The 17500-nt window shown below is 41.8% G+C and overlaps 2 protein-coding genes and 1 non-coding gene across 4 annotated transcripts in view; 1 reads left to right on the top strand and 2 right to left on the bottom strand.

Annotated features, from left to right (window-relative positions):
• The window catches only part of LOC138983537 (ADP-ribosyl cyclase/cyclic ADP-ribose hydrolase-like), an 84531-nt gene that overhangs the window by 18794 nt on the left and 48237 nt on the right, over positions 1-17500 (top strand). For both annotated transcript variants that reach the window (XM_070356803.1, XM_070356804.1), the window contains exons 3-5: positions 451-577; positions 4791-4878; positions 6593-6744. In XM_070356803.1, coding sequence (XP_070212904.1) covers positions 451-577; positions 4791-4878; positions 6593-6744 — 367 coding nt within the window. The remainder of the gene's footprint in view (positions 1-450; positions 578-4790; positions 4879-6592; positions 6745-17500) is intronic.
• Positions 1939-2033, bottom strand: Trnai-gau (transfer RNA isoleucine (anticodon GAU)). Its single transcript has one exon. It is a non-coding gene; the product is annotated as a tRNA-Ile (tRNA).
• The window catches only part of LOC138983536 (uncharacterized), a gene marked incomplete in the record, with an annotated part of 37382 nt that continues 27148 nt past the window's right edge, over positions 7267-17500 (bottom strand). Inside the window, 5 exon segments of the mRNA XM_070356802.1 lie at positions 7267-8652; positions 10964-11201; positions 11612-11827; positions 13575-13752; positions 15844-15913. Of these exon segments, the coding sequence (XP_070212903.1) occupies positions 8468-8652; positions 10964-11201; positions 11612-11827; positions 13575-13752; positions 15844-15913 (887 nt within the window).

Genomic DNA, 17500 nt, shown 5'->3' with positions numbered 1-17500 from the left:
TCTCCCCCCTTTCCTAACCTAGGTGGTGGGTTCAAGTGCTAGTCTTTCGGATGAGACGATAAACCGAGGTCCCTTCGTGTACACTACATTGGGGTATGCACGTTAAAGATCACACGATTGACAAAAGGGTCTTTCCTGGCAAAATTGTATAGGCGTAGATAAAAGTGTCCACCAAAATACCCGTGTGACCTGGAATAATAGGCCGTGAAAGGTGGATGCAGCGCCTAAAGGCAGATGTGAATGCGTGATATATTGTGGAAAAAATTTCATCTCACACGGCATTAATGGGTAACATGCGCCTTGAGTCGCCTTGTGTGGTGAGACACGTGCGCGATATAAATCCTCGTAAATAAATAAAATAATAATATCTATCTAACTGTCTATCTATCTATCTATCTATCTATCTATCTGTCTGTATTTCTAACGAAAAAATAAACTATGTTACAACAGAGTGAATTGTACCGCAGTGGTGAATTCTTTCATCGAGGCATTCGCCGGACAGCAACCTTGCAACGTCAGCATGACGCGCTATGACGCATTTTTGTCTGCCACACGTCACAATATGCCTGCAGATCAGGTGTGTTTAGTCACGTTTGTCATGTGGTGCGAAATCAGGTGAAGCTTCTTTGGAACATAATTCCGTAAAAAGGAAATTGCCTTACGTTTGTGCATGTATTACTGTGTATGTATGTATGTATGTATGTATGTATGTATGTATGTATGTATGTATGTATGTATGTATGTATGTATGTATGTATGTATGTATGTATGTATGTATGTATGTATGTATGTATGTATGTATGTATGTATGTAGGGGAAAGGCTCCTAATATGGACCGGCTCCTAATATGGACCACCTCCTGTTCTGACAAACTAACGGCGCTAGAGCGCTCAAAACAATTTCATTCGCTGTATTCACCCTCTCTGGATAACTTGCACATGTCAAAACAGTTACAGAAATACAAACCTCAAAACCGTTAGGTTTTTTCTCTTTTTTCACTTTTGGCAGCGTTCACTCTAAATTTGCCGCCTAAAACGGACTCGTTTCTGTCCACAACCAAAGCTTTTATGACACAAAAATTGCTATATATGACAGCTAAGACGGTATTTGTTACATTTTAGCAGTGTTGACCCCGAGTTTCTCCTGCAGATAAAAAATGATAGCAAAATCTCAAAGTATGTGCGAGTCCCCTAATATGGACCACCTTCAACAAATCGAAGAAAATAAAAGCTAAAGGCTATTTTCATTAATTCATTAAGAAGCTTGCTGGAAATAACCTATAACTAGCCCTCGACATTTAAAAAAAATATAACAAAAAGTCTTCTTTTCGTGGAAGTTGATAATTTCACTTATTTTCACTCTGTTTTTGATAAGCTTCTTTAGTTTCCTGGTGGGCTTCAAATAATGCTCTCATCATGTTATTTTGAAGTATAGTGTGCTTTTTACAGTGATTCGTGAAGGCCGCTTCACTGGTCCATATTAGGCGCCCAGGCTCCTAATATGGACCATTTGTGATTTTTTTCTGTGTTTAATTTTTGCTGAATGTCAATCAAAGCTATTTCACTCTAATTAGTCCTAACGGTTAACCTAAGAGAAAAGGACTACCAAACACAAAATTAAACTTCTTCGCAAGAAAACAAGCTAGTTATCAGCATGAAACAAAAAGTGGTCCATATTAGGAGCCCTTCCCCTATGTATGTATGTATGTATATATGTATGTATGTATGTATGTATGTATGTATGTATGTATGTATGTATGTATGTATGTATGTATGTATGTATGTATGTATGTATGTATGTATGTATATGAAACTGTAAACAAATGTTAAAGACAGTGGGTTTGAGAAACAGTAAAATATAGTTTGTACATGTAGTAAGAACACCTAAAACTTATCTCGGAAAGACAAAAAAAACTGCGTTGCGATCAAAAATATTGCGTGGCCCACATGGGGGTCGAACCCACGACCTCCGTGTTATCAGCACGGCGCTCTAACCAGAGATATGTATGCTCTAACCAACTGAGCTAATGGGCCAAGGGAAAGAACCGTTGTGTGCCCTATCGCATGGCGTTGAAGCGAGTTACTTCCCTTACACCTTCAATGCTTTCAAGTGCACCACCGGAAGCTAGATGGTTTGCGATTGATGTCGCTCTAGAACTGTTTTTTGTCATATTTTTAGCGTGTGAGATCTGAGATAGTTTTTATTTTTATTATATAACCTATTATAATGTAATTTTGCATCATGCTGTAACAGTTTCAAGAAAGAATGAAAAGAAAATTTGAAATACATTGCTGCAAACAACTAAGTTTGCCGAAAATTAGTTCCGGAATGTCACCGTTCACACAGGCAAATGCCTCCGCATAACCCAGACCCAGAGATAACCCAGACCTCTGGGTCTGGGAAAAACAAGGTCAAAGGGAAATAATCGTACTTTCGAGAGTCTTCTCTCCCTTGAATACGAATAGCACCACTGATCTAAACAGGTTCATAGATGATGCGATCTGCACCCCTCTTATGTTTTCGCAGTTTGTGATTAAGAAAATGGAAGCAATTTAGTTTCTCAATAGGTGCGATTTTACGCCGTCGACCTAGCGTTGCGGTATCGAACGGTGTCCCAAGATGGCGGATCCGGCGGAGTCGACGTTGTAATAGCAAATAAGAAGGGACGCGCTATCCACTATTTTTGAGTCACTTGAGAAAAAGTGACTCTATGTAATCGGTCAGTGTTAGTCTGTCCGGCCGGCCGTCCGGCCGGCCGGCCGTCCGTAGACACCACCTTAACGTTGGACTTTTCTCGGAAACTATCAAAGCGATCGGGCTCATATTTTGTTTAGTCGTGACCTCCAATGACCTCTACACTTTAACGATGGTTTCGTTGACCTTTGACCTTTTTCAAGGTCACAGGTCAGCGTCAAAGGAAAAATTAGACATTTTATATCTTTGACAAAGTTCATCGGATGTGATTGAAACTTTGTAGGATTATTCTTTACATCAAAGTATTTACATCTGTAGCCTTTTACGAACGTTATCAGAAAAACAAGGGAGATAACTAGCCTTTTCTGTTCGGCAACACACAACTTAACGTTGGGCTTTTCTCGGAAACTATAAAAGTGACCGGGCTCAAATTTTATGTGAACGTGACTCCCAGTGACCTCTACACTTTGACGTCTGCTTTGGTGACCTTTGACCTTTTTCAAGGTCACAGGTATGCTTCAGGTATGCATTGTGTTGTGAATAGCAATTTCTTCCTGTCCATCTGATGCCTCATATAATATTCAGAACTGCGAAAGTGACTCGATCGAGCGTTTGCTCTTCTTGTTAAATCAGTGGATTGTTCTTGATTGACTGTGGGTGTGACTGGAGTTTCGTGCTGCATGTGCAGAGTTGTGTTTATTCTTTTGTTCTTCAGATTTGTTCTTGGTTTGTAGGGATTGTGCATGCAGTCGTGTACTTTGTGTGCAGAGAGTTGTTAGGTATGCAGCATCTTATATTGTGTTCTGTGTGCAGTGTTTTGTGTAGTGCACGCTGTCTTGTTTGTGTGTGTATCTGTGTGCGTGTGTGTGTGTGTGTGCGCGCGCGTGTATGTGTGTGTGCGTGTGTTTGTGTGTGCGTGTTTGTGTGTGTGCCTGTGTGCGCGCGCGCGTGTGTGTGTGTGTGTGTGTGTGTGTGTGTGTGTGTGTATGTGTTACGCGCATTCTTACGATTACGACCATCTTAAGATGGCGCTGCGCCGGTACACGCCGCGTGTATTGGCGCAGCCGGCTTAAGACGGTTGCGCTATTACACGTCTGCGGAAAAAGAGATGGCTGCGCCGATACACGTTCACCTACAAAGCAAACTGCGTTCAGTAAAACCTATTATTTTCCTAATGTGTAAGCATTGCTCACTTTCACATTGAGTTGTTGTCACACAAGATAGCGTCATTCTTTGGAAACTCACTGTGACCGGGGCCCGAGGTCATGAGACGCACGTATTTTACGTGCGAAGATACGACTCACATTTTTGGTGAAGTTAAGATCTCGAGCACTAAACGACAGACGTATCGCTAAGTTCGTTTGTAAATGCCTTACGATCGCGTCGTGACCTCCACCCCAGGTGTTCAGTGTCACTGTGTGTGCCCGTCGCTTTCTGACCATCGTCATTCTCCCAGCCAACATGGATCCAGTCTGGCGAGAAATCGGCGAGACCCTCGCAAAAGAACAGGCCGACCATCCTAGGTCTCTTGTTATGACTGAAGGCCGTTACAACAACATTGTAAAGTATATAAAGGACAACAGCTCCCTCCCAACCACAACCCCAGAGGATTTACGTGAGAGGAAGAGTTGCCGGGAGATCCTCAAAGCACAAAGATTCCACACAACCTATTGCGATTTACTCTATCTGTCTCTCATCTCTCTTCCTGGGTACTGTAATTCATAAAAGGCATATTCAAATGCTCACATTTCCATACTACCCACATTGTCAGAATAGCAATATTCACAACAAATGTTTACTACTACCTAACTTCATTTCAAACCCACACCGATAATTATACATACACACATTTTACATTTAAAGCATTGGTCGGCTACTATCAACTTAAGTTTGATAGATTGTGATTATGAACGTGTATCGGCGCAGCCATCTGTTTTTCCGCAGACGTGTAATAGCGCAACCGTCTTAAGCCGGCTGCGCCAATACACGCGGCGTGTACCGGCGCAGCGCCATCTTAAGATGGTCGTAATCGTAAGAATGCGCGTAACATATGCATAGGTGTATTGTGCGTGAAGAGTATTGTATTGTGATTGCAGAGTCTATTTTGGCACAGTGTGTACGGATGGGTTCACCGCTACTCGCAGGGAGGATTGAGGAAGATAACCTTGGAGGATACACTCACAGGTCAGTTCATGCTTGAACGGTGATATGAATGTCATGTAACACTCCACAGTATTTCCCACATATAATAATAATGATATTAAGGGTATTTATATGGCGCAAATCCTAAAATAGTTCTAAGCGCATATATACAAAATGACCAACTTATAGTTATATGATTTCTGTTTGCAAATGTTGCTGAATTCGACCTATTCTGAAAGTATGATAAGTGAACAGTACCTGTGTCCATGTTTTTCTTTTTCTTTGAGCGAGCAAATTTTCAAGCTGGGCCCCACTGAGTTTTGAACTCCTCACGACATGTCTGCACACGTAAGGCCATACAAAAATGTGTATCGATTGAACACTGGATTTCCCTTCTTTGAGCCATGTGACGTCAGAGCCCGACAAAACTTCATATTCAGGCGGCCAGCCGAGACTACAAAATAGTGCATGTTTGTGTGCGTTCAATCATTAAAACTAAAAAGGAATTCTAACCAGAATCGATCGATATATAAATGTTATTTGTACACAGATCGAGACAGTCAGTGTTCCTACGAGACCGCGCTAGCGGTCGAGGTGAATAATGACCGTCGAGATCTGTGTAAAATGTCATATTTTGGTCAAAAATACAAATAACGTATAATGTTGGTTTGGGGTAACATTACCCTGAAAAATAGGGTCGGTAGGTCGGCTTTTTTTTTAATTTTTGATTTTCATTTTTAGTTTTGATATGGTTCGCAAAAAGTGCCAGAGGTTGGGTTTTTTGGGATTTTTTTTATTTTTTTTTATTTTGAGAAATGAAAAAAGTTTTAGGGTCAGCGGGAAAAAATAGGGTCGGTCGGGTTACCCTAAACCAACATGTAATTTTGTTTGGCCTAACACACTTTCAAGTGCTCAGTAGGGGAATCCTCGCAGGTGACAACAATAATGATAGATGAATTCTCTTTGTTCCCCTTTTGTCAACAAAAGGAAAACTAAAAAAATAGCTGCCGTTTTTGTGTGTTTTTGTGTGTGTTTTATTTGGAAAAGTTACGCCCATTCCGTGAGGCAACCAAGCGTGGTAATTGATGAGTAAGCTCCCCTGAGCACATTGTTGGAAAGAAAGGGCAATGATATGAAGCAGACACCGTACGTATAACTTGCACGTCGGAGATGATTATTCACTGTGGCGCCATGGCCACTTGCTCCCCTGATCAGCAGCGATCTTAAAACAGGGAATCTTCAGTCGGCGGGAGGTGTTTCTTAATATGTCCACTTTATAAAAATTGCACCCGCGACTAACCGGCACGGTTGGCCTAGTGGTAAGGCGTCCGCCCCATGATCGGGAGGTCGTGGGTTGGAACCCCGGCTGGGTCATACCTAAGACTTTAAAATTGGCAATCTAGTGGCTGCTCCGCCTGGCGTCTGGCATTATGGGGTTAGTGCTAGGACTGGTTGGTCCGGTGTCAGAATAATGTGACTGGGTGAGACACGAAGCCTGTGCTGCGACTTCTGTCTTGTGTGTGGCGCACGTTAAATGTCAAAACAGCACCGCCCTGATATGGCCCTTCGTGGTTGGCTGGGCGTTAAGCAAACAAACAAACAAACAAACCCGCGACTACTTCATGTTCCAAAAATGTAAAATCTCCTCTGTTTGGTGTCCACACACGATATATGATAGATGGTCTATCTGAACTCTCAGAATCGACCTCAAACACCGCATACATGTAGAATCTTTAGTTGTTTGGTTACCACGCAGGATATATGATAGACGGCCTTCGTTTCTGCTCTGACCCGAGTCGCGAGGGGGGGATCGGGGGACCGGAGACGTCGTTCTGTCCTACCTTTGGTCACACCGACAACTGCTCCTTGAACGCCGAGGTTTCCTTCTGGTCGGCTGCTTCTAAAGATGTGAGTGACTGTTTGTTCAGGTGTGGGAGCCGTTTGTTTTCTTTTCTGTTTTGTTTGTTTGTTTGTTGTTTGTTTGTTTGCTTGGTTTTTTGTTTTGTTAGCTTGTTCGTTTGTTTGTTTGTGTATGTTAGGTTGACATGGTGTTTAGTGGGTTTGGTGGTTATGTATCAGCTTCCGGTTGGCTGCTATTTGATGTGGGTGTTTTTTTCTGATTTATTTTATTGTTTGCAAACAAATGTCAAGCCAGAAAGTATTCGTTTACTCACTCACTCACTCACTCATCCACACTAACTCATTCACACTAACTCATTCATTCACACACACACACACACTCACTCACTCACTCACTCACTCACACACTCATTCACACTAACTCATTCATTCACACTAACTCACTCACTCACTCACTCACACACCCGCTTACTCACCCAATCACTCAGTGCACACATGTTGCACATGAATTCTACAGCTGATGACAAGATTAATCTGTATGCATCTTGCGGCATGTAAATAATAAGACAAGATATTTCAATGTTTAATAAGGTTGGGTTTATATAATACAGCAGTCACAAGTCAAGGCAAATCAAAAAGGTTATGCTAAATTAACGTTTTAGATATTTAAAAACAAAGGTCAAAGTGATCAATAAGCACTAACTGAGCTCAATCGGTGTCTTCTCTAAATTGCATTTAACAACAACAACAACAACAACAACAACAACAACAACAACAACAACAACAACAACAACAACAACAACAACAACAACAACAACAACCATTCTGATAAGCCAGTTTCTCTCTGACAGCATGCTAAATTATTGCGCGAATCTATCAAAACAAGAATACAGAGTTATCTCCCATATGTTTTCGCGAGCACTGATCTAAATTTAAGATCAGTGTTCGCGAGACGAAAATGATTGCAGATTGGCCGACTTCGACAGTGATCTCCGTTCTGTTCTTCACAGTTATGATAAAGACATCGTTCTAAGGTCAAAACAAGTCGAAATTTTGAGACTGCTGTCGGAAGGAGACCGTGATATGTGGTTGCATCACTCAGTCTCAACTGGTTACAGAAAAAATCGTCTCCCCCGGCGCGTGCCGAAGCCAAAATTGATTATCACGTGACACTTTAGAGTTGTTTGCACAGTAAATACATCCGTGAAAGATAGCTCGCTTGAAACTGTCTCACATATCAATTCCTTTGTAATCTAAAAATTACACAACACCATGAAAAATCATTATCGACGATCGCGAATCTGCTTATATCCATAACACATTACGAAAAGACCTAAATATGTAAAACATCGATTTCTTACCCACAGAAAGAAAACCAAGTCAGAGATAGAATGAGACCCGAAGGGAAGTAACTCATTTTTGACCTGAGTTCAGGATGCAACAACAACAACAATAACTAAATGTCCTCTTCTGAGTGAGTGACTACTGTACACACACACACACACACACACACACACGCACACACACACACACACACCCACCCACCCACACACACATACACACACACGCACGCACACACGTACATACAAACGCACGCCCGAACGCAAGCACACACACACACACACACACACACACACACACACACACACACACACACACACACACACACACACACACACAAACACACCCCTTGTTAAATAACTCCAACCAGTCAGTCGATTCCTAAGTCTTTTCTGCTTGTCTCTCTCACACATAAAAATCATTGAATTAACTACGGGTATTGCTCAATAACAGTATTGTTATACTTTTCCATAAATGTTTTCACTTGTTGGATTATGGCAGGCCCCACTTGCCATAGGTACGGATCGTGTAGTTGTCTCTCTGGCGGAAGTGGCCCAAAGCAGCGGTAGTGGTGCAGGAAAGCGTCTTCACGCTGTATGGTACACTGCTTGAAACCTGAAGTCATATTTTTTTTTTAATTTGATTTCCATTTATTTCATTTACTTTATTATCACATTGCTGGGACATTCGGGTCGCTTCCTCCCAGTGGAAAGCTGGCAGCAACAAGAGTCGCGCTACCCAGGTGTGTGTGTGTGTTTAGGTGTAATCAGCCACCTGCACTTATGGCAGCATGACCGAGGCCTTTTACGTGCCACTGTGGTGACATGGGGATGGGATATGGCTAGGCGCTACTGTCTCTGAGTATGCACGTAAAATTGAAATGTGTCTGTCCTGGCCTGGATTCGAACCTGTGGCCTAACCATCACAAGTACAATGCTCGACCTACTAAGTTACGCATACCCCCCCCCCCCCCCCCCCCTCGCAAATTATAATTACATCAGAACAAATACCATAAGCGTTGTATTGATTGCGATCAACGTAACAGGATAGTCCAAATCTTTTTAAACCATCGAAGTCTTCTTCTTTTTCTTCTCGTTCGCTCACCATCGACGACCTCATCTCGCATTTTGTCTTCATTAGTAAATATAAGTAAAGACACTTTTGTGTTCACCTCTCGTCTTTAGACCTCAGAGGTCAGGCCAAGTTTCCTGTTTTCTTGCGTGTTTATTTGTTTGATTAATGTATCACTTTCATAACTGTTTGCCTATAACATAATTACTCAATTATTCCGACCGTTAAGCGGATTTATTCTCCAACCAAGAAAACTCCAGGACACCTGTTCGCAGTCTGCCTACGACATGCACGCTTCCAACGGACACTTTGTGCAGGTCTTACACATGCTTGCAGCGGTCGTTTGGTCATCAAGGTTTTCCCATCCTCCACCCCACCCAACCCCTCTACCCGCCACCATACTAATGCTCATTCTCCCCCTAGTTATATGAGGTACATTGCAAAACTAAAACAAGTCGCGTAAAGCGAAATTACTACATTTAGTCAAGCTGTGGAACTCACAGAATGAAACTGAACGCACTGCATTTTTTCACAATGACCGTAGTCCGCCGCTTGTGCAAAACGGAGTGAAACTGACGAGCCTGTTCAGCGCGGTAGTGGTTTCGCTGTGCTGCATAGCACGCTTTTCTGTACCTCTCTTCGTTTTAACTTTCTGAGCGTGTTTTTAATCCAAACATATCATATCTATATGTTTTTGGAATCAGGAACCGACAAGGAATAAGATGAAATTGTTTTTAAATCGATTTCGGAAATTTAATTTTGATCATAATTTTTATATTTTTAATTTTCAGAGCTTGTTTTTAATCCAAATATAACATATTTATATGTGTTTTTAATCAGAAAGTGATGAAGAATAAGATGAACGTAAATTTGGATCGTTTTATAAAAAACACATTTTAATTACAATTTTCAGATTTTTAATGACCAAAGTCATTAATTAATTTTTAAGCCACCAAGCTGAAATGCAATACCGAAGTATGGCCTTCGTCGGAGATTGCTTTACAAAAATGTCAATCAATTTGATTGAAAAAAGAGGATATGACGTCATCAAAAGTATTTATCGAAAAAATGAAAAAAAACATCCGGGGATATCATTCCCAGGAACTCTGGGGATATCATTCCCAGTAGTTTGATCTGAATCGCTCTACACACACACACGCACAGACAGACACACACACATACACCACGACCCTCGTCTCGATTCCCCCTCTATGTTAAAACATTTAGTCAAAACTTGACTAAATGTAAAAATCAGTGCAATACTCTGACAAGGGAAACAACCTCTTCATATGCCTTTTGAAGTGCAGCACATGATTGCTTTTCTTGGATGCCATTTTCTCAGGTTTGGTCTAATTGCCATACTGTGTATGCAGGGGCGGACGAGGGGGGGGGGGGGGGGGGGTTCTGGGATTTCCGGAACCCCCCCTCCCCCCCCCCCCCCCCCCCCCAGCCAAAAAATTAAAATATTTTTGTGTGTTTGTTTGGGTTGAGTTTCAATTTTTGGGGTATTAATCAGTGACAAAATCTGCTGCCTGAAACTGGTAATGATCATCCTCAGAATGCACCAGATTGCACCATTTTGCATCCTTTTTTTCCAAATTTTCCGGGGGGGCATGCCCCCGGACCCCCCTAGCAAGCTAGGTGCTTCGCGCCGTCGGCTCGGCGCTTCGCGCCTTCACACCCATATCTTCACAATCCCCCCATAAAATGAACTGATCCGCCCCTGGTATGTTATCATTTTTGGTTGTGTGCTTGTGTGTTTTTAACTTAATTCTTCCGACAGTCAAGAGGTTAATACTCCAGCCATGTTTTAGTATTCTCCAACCACAGAAACACACATTAGGCCTATACCCACCTGTCCGCATTTTGCCAACGACATGAACGCTTCCAACGGACACTTTGTGCGGGTCCAGCACAGGCTTGGACCGGTCGTTGGGTCGCCACAGCTTGTCCTCGCGCAGCACGTGCGTCAAGGAGTTGAGGCGGTGTCTGATGGCGAACCCAGACGGGTCCACATTACGCGGGGGGCTTTGTGTGGCCACTCTGCAGTTGTAGGTCGTGTGCAGAAACAGGAACGCTCCGCACTCAGGCTTCTGAGGAACAAACGTGTATTGTGTGGGTTGAAAAATGACTAAATGAATACAGATTTCACTAGCTGGTAAGGGATGCTAAATTGCTAACTGCGTATTATTCCGACGTTATATGTTTGGTTTTAGCATTTTCATTTGTTTGGCATCGGGAATAAACGCTATGGGTCATTTAATTGTCCCTTTATCCGAATTCTGCTAACAATAACAATAACAATAATTCTTTGTCCATTAAAATGAATACAGTGAAATACAAAATGTTCTTCAACGCATCTAACCTGCCTATTAAAGTTTCTAAAAATGATTTTGTCCCCCTTAAAATCATAATGTAGAGTCTTGGCACTCTCTTGGTAGAGCGTTGATGGGGAGCCCTGAGACCAATGATGAATTACATGTTGAAAAAGAGGCTGAATTACCTGCTCAAAGAGAGGCTGGATGAGAGGCATCAGGCTGAGGTGCTTCCTGGGCACAAAGAGCTCATCCACATCCCCAAAGAGAAGGTACCTGGAGGACCACAGGTGCCTGTAGAGACACTCCTGGATGGCGGAGAACTGTGCCATGTAGTACAGGTCACCCTGGTACAGGTGCATGTTCCATGGGTACACTTCTGCGATGCCCTCTTTTTCCAGCATCTGAAAACAGCAGAAGCAAAACGGAAAAGCTGAATCCAATGGTACACTTCTGCGATTCCCTCTTTCTCAAGCATCTGAAAACAGCAAATGCAACACAGAAAAGCTGAATCCATGGGTACACTTTTGCTATACCCTCTTTCTCAAGCATCTAAAAACAGCAAATGCAAAACAGAAAAGCTGAATCCACGAGTACACTTCTGCTATACCCTCTTTCTCAAGCATCTAAAAACAGCAAATACAAAACAGAAATGCTGAATCCATGGGTACACTTCTGCTATACCCTCTTTCTCAAGCATCTGAAAACGGCAAATGCAAAACAGAAATGCTGAATCCATGGGTACACTTCTGCTATACCCTCTTTCTCAAGCATCTGAAAACAGCAAATGCAAAACAGAAATGCTGAATCCATGAGTACACTTCTGCTATACCCTCTTTCTCAAGCATCTGAAAACAGCAAATGCAAAACAGAAATGTTGAATCCATGTGTACACTTCTGCTATACCCTCTTTCTCAAGCATCTGAAAACGGCAAATGCAAAACAGAAATGCTGAATCCATGGGTACACTTCTGCTATGCCCTCTTTCTCAAGCATCTGAAAACAGCAAATGCAAAACAGAAATGCTGAATCCATGAGTACACTTCTGCTATACCCTCTTTCTCAAGCATCTGAAAACAGCAAGTGCAAAACAGAAATGCTGAATCCATGAGTACACTTCTGCTATACCCTCTTTCTCAAGCATCTGAAAACAGCAAATGCAAAACAGAAATGCTGAATCCATGAGTACACTTCTGCTATACCCTCTTTCTCAAGCATCTGAAAACAGCAAATGCAAAACAGAAATGTTGAATCCATGTGTACACTTCTGCTATACCCTCTTTCTCAAGCATCTGAAAACAGCAAATGCAAAACAGAAATGCTGAATCCATGAGTACACTTCTGCTATACCCTCTTTCTCAAGCATCTAAAAACAGCAGAACCAAAATAGAAATGCTGAATCCATGTGTACACTTCTGCTATACCCTCTTTCTCAAGCATCTGAAAACAGCAAATGCAAAACAGAAATGCTGAATCCATGGGTACACTTCTGCTATACCCTCTTTCTCAAGCATCTGAAAACAGCAGGAGCCAAACAGTTGGAATAGCTGAATATCCCTTGATCTGCTTCTTTGTCCCTATAATAGACACATTCCGTGTTTTTATTGGTTGTGGAAGAGTCCCTCTTGGAACTTAAGAATCGAACTAAATGAGCAGAAGAGGCCCTACCTTTAGCATTTTCAAAACCTATAATAATCAAAGAATATACTTGTCTAGGTCCAATCTTGAGCATTTTCAAAAACCTGCGGATCACAGAGAATAAATGTTGAGGCCATAGCTTGAGCATTTTCAAAACCCTAAGGATCACAGAGGATACACTTTGAGGCCCTGTTTTGACCAATAAGGTAGGGCCTCGACATGTATGCTCTGCGGTCTATTTGTTTCGAAAACATTTCGAAACAAATAGACCGCAGAGAATACATGTCGAGGCCGTACCTTTAACATCCTCAAATCATAGGGATCGCAGAGAACATATTATGTTGAGGCCCTGCCTTGAACATTTTCAAAACCAATGGATCAGAGAGAATACATGTTGAGGCCCTGCCTTGGTCATTTTCAAAACCTATGAATCGCAGAGAATAAATGACGCCCTACCATGAGCGTTATCAAAACCTGAAGCTCACAAAAAAAACCACCATATTGCGGCCCTACCTTGAGCATTCTCAGAACGGCAGGGCCAGCGGACTCGACGTAGAAGACAAATCTGTTGACCCCCATCACTCTGCTGGCCGCCACCGTGTCGGCTAGCTCCATGTGCTTGTTGTAGCCTCCCTGAAAGGCCGGGAAACAGCGCGTGATGTTCCATCGCCACGAGTCCTTGTTCCGCTTGCTGTTGAGAGAGACAGAGAAGATGTTGTTTTTAGCGGTGATAGTAGTGATCAAAGTAGCAGAAGTCGAAACAGAAACATTTACAAAAGTGCATGTTTGTGTGCGCTCAGTCTGTAAAACAAAAATTGAAAAAAATCCCGCTGGATTTATTGAAGCTACGCCCATTCCTTTCTTTTGTCACGAAGTATTCTTTCGGCGAGGCACACTGACAAAAAACAAACAGAATAGTAGAGAACAGAGGCAGTATTCATACAGAAGATAAGTTGCAAGTAACTCGTTCACAACTCCCTCTTTTGTTTCGAGGAGTTACCTCCCTTTAGTAAATGTCCATGCTGTAAGTTGATCGTGTGTAACCTTTCTGCAAGCCGACGGTTTTCGAGAAGATCTGACGCATGTTGCAGATTGTTTTACGAACGTGCATGCCTAACTGAAATCACGTTGCAAGGTGACAAAAAGTCAGTTAAGGAAATCAATAAAAGTTTTGTCCGAGGGCACTTCCCAGTTCTCTACTTCACGAGGGCACTTCCCAGTTCTCTACCTCAAATGAGCATAAAAATAACCTAGTTTGATGATCATTTCATTTATGTTATTTTCTCACAGCTGGGAAATTCGGGTCGCTTCCTACCAGCGGAAAGCTAGCAGCAACAAGAGTCGCGCTATCCAGATATTTGCGTGTTTGGGTGTAATATCCCAATATCAAAGAATGACCGAGGTCTTTAATGTGCTGTCTTTTACCGTGCTGATACGGTGGTGGGACATGGATGCCGTCTCTGAGACAGCAAATATAGTTGAACCGTGTTCGTCCCGACGTGTATTCGAACTAGTGGCCCTAGGATCACAAGTTTTATTTATCTATTTATTTATATGGGAGATTTATATAGCGCTTGACGTTCTCTAAGCGCTTTACATATTAATTTCTGCCGTGTGAGATGGAATTTTGTACACAATATATCACGCATTCACATCGGCCAGTAAATCTCAAGCCATTAAGTTCAGTGCTTTACTAACTGAGCTACCCGGCCCCGGCATATATACATGTACTTTCAAAGGTCTAATTAATTAGCTCTTTTTACATTTAGTCAAGTTTTGACTAAATGTTTTAACATCGAGAGGGGGAATCGAGACGAGGGTCGTGGTGTGTGTGTGTGTGTGTGTGTGTGTGTGTGTGTGTGTGTGTGTGTGTGTGTGTGTCTGTGTGTGTGTGTGTGTGTCTGTGTGTGTGTGTCTGTGCGTGTGTGTGTGTAGAGCGATTCAGAGTAAACTACTGGACCGATCTTTATGAAATTATACATGAGAGTTCCTGGGTATGATATCCCCAGATTTTTTGATTTTTTTCGATAAATGTCTTCTATGACGTCATATCCGGCTTTTTGTAAAAGCTGACGCGGCACTGTCACACCTTAATTTTTCAATGAAATTGATTGAAATTTTGGCCAAGCAATCTTCGACGAAGGCCGGACTTCGGTATTGCATTTCAGCATGGAGGCTTAAAAATTAATTAATGACTTTGGTCATTAAAAATCTGAAAATTGTAATTAAAATTTTTTTTTATATAAAACGATCCAAAATTACTTTTATTTTATTCTTTATCATGTGCTGATTCCAAAAACATATAAATATGTTATATTCAGATTAAAAACAAGCTCTGAAAATGAAAAATATAAAAATTATGATTAAAATTAAATTTCCGAAATCGTGTTAAAACTAATTTCATCTTATTCCTTGTCGGTTCCTGATTCCAAAAACATATAGATATGATATGTTTGGATTAAAAACACGCTCAGAAAGTTAAAACGAAAAGAGGTACAGTAAAGCGTGCTATGCAGCACAGCGCAACCGCTACTGCGCTAAACAGGCTCGTCACTTTTACTGCCTTTTGCACTAGCGGCGGACTACGGTCATTGTGAAAAAATGCAGTGCGTTCAGTTTCATTCTGTGAGTTCCACAGCTTGACTAAATGTAGTAATTTCGCCTTACGCGACTTGTTTTAAACCTGTGAAAAACATTTTGCTACGTCTTCAAATTCAGGATTAGTGTACCCGTCTCTTATCTCCAACCGTCATTGTATGTGAACCACTGACTGGTGTCTCACCTTTGTATCTCGTTATGTATGAAACTGCTGTTATCTTTATTCGTGGAATCCAGCATCTTCCTCAGACTGGCTGCACACAATAAAGCGTTCTTGTTTCAATGAAAATAGCGATGTGATGTTGGTTTAAACAGTTTTTATTCAGTTGCACAGATACAAAGCCATAATTGAATGTTATGATAAGGGAGCACAACCAGATAAACGTATAAATGTGCTCTTAGAAACAAACGAGTAATGTGGCGGACGATATTGTAAATGCATGATATTTAAACAAATGAAAACAAGAACAAAGACAACGAGAACTATAGCAACAATGGTAAGGAAAAATGTCACACACAACACAAACACACACACACACACACACACACACACACACACACACACACACACACACACACACGCACAGAGAGTGAGAGAGTGAGAGAGAGAGTGCATCCACTATAGATCAATTCAATGCTCTAATAACAAAATGACTAAACATATGGTATTGATAAAAACGTTTGCTGTCTAATATGAATTTCTGAATCTGATGAAACAGCGCCATGTTTTCAGTCAAGGACCTGTCACTATTACCGTACACAGCACACAGAACAGTAATATGTGATGTGATGTTATACATTATGGAATGCTTCTAACGTTACCATGACGGCCCGGCACGAAAAACAAACATCCAAGTAACAACAAGCACAAGGCTCAAATATTGAAACATCGTCTGGTACACACACACACACACACACACACACACACACACACACACACACACACACACACACACACACACACACACACACACACTCACGTGCGTTATTTGCTAAGAGGCGGGAGGCCACACACATATATATATACACGCACGTTGCTGTTTGCTAAGAGGAGGGTGCCCCCCCCCCCCCTACACACGCACGTACACGCAAGCAGCAAAATGCAGAACACAACCAACACTAATAAAGCAGTTGATGATGGCATTGTCAAGGCACGATCGCGGGCATGAGTGTTAGTTTTTCTCTATTGAGATATTGAAAACCTGTATCTCAAGTGCAGATTGTGAAAACACGTGCTCATGGCAATGTGTACTTTTCCCAGCTTTGTATATCCTGTTCTGTCTGCTTAAAAAAAAGGGTTTTTTAAAGAGGGGTGTGGGAATGATTGGACTGAAGGTAACAAGAAAAGGGACATTAAGGAGGGATGGTGTCTGTTTAGGGGGCGGGGGGGGGGGGGGGGAGGCTGAACAACATAAACTCCCACATCGTTTGATAGGAAATTATGAAAAAACTCAGGGGCGTATTCTAAAATCAAATGTATGTTGTATCTTGATTGGTTGGGGGGAAAAACATGGGTTTTTTTGCCAAGCATATATCATGTTGGTCGTTTAGTTTCTATCAATATGTTTACAAACTGCAACTATAGCCTATATTTTGACCTAATATGGACATACTATCATTTCGCATATCGTCGGTGAAATCGTGCGACCTCTAAAGTGACTTTTGGCGCAAAGTCACTTGCGATGTCCCACGATTTCACCGACGATATTATATACAACATTTCTTTCAAATTAATATTTACATTAAGTAGAAGTGCAATGTCTTTGGCACAATCAACCAGCCAAGGCATTGCATACCCCCGGCGAACGACACACACACATACAGAAAGAGACACACACATA

Source organism: Littorina saxatilis, linkage group LG13 (assembly GCF_037325665.1).
Source record: "Littorina saxatilis isolate snail1 linkage group LG13, US_GU_Lsax_2.0, whole genome shotgun sequence".
Taxonomy (NCBI): domain Eukaryota; kingdom Metazoa; phylum Mollusca; class Gastropoda; order Littorinimorpha; family Littorinidae; genus Littorina; species Littorina saxatilis.
The sequence above is the reverse complement of the archived record's forward strand: the minus strand, read 5'-3'. Positions and strand labels throughout refer to the sequence as shown.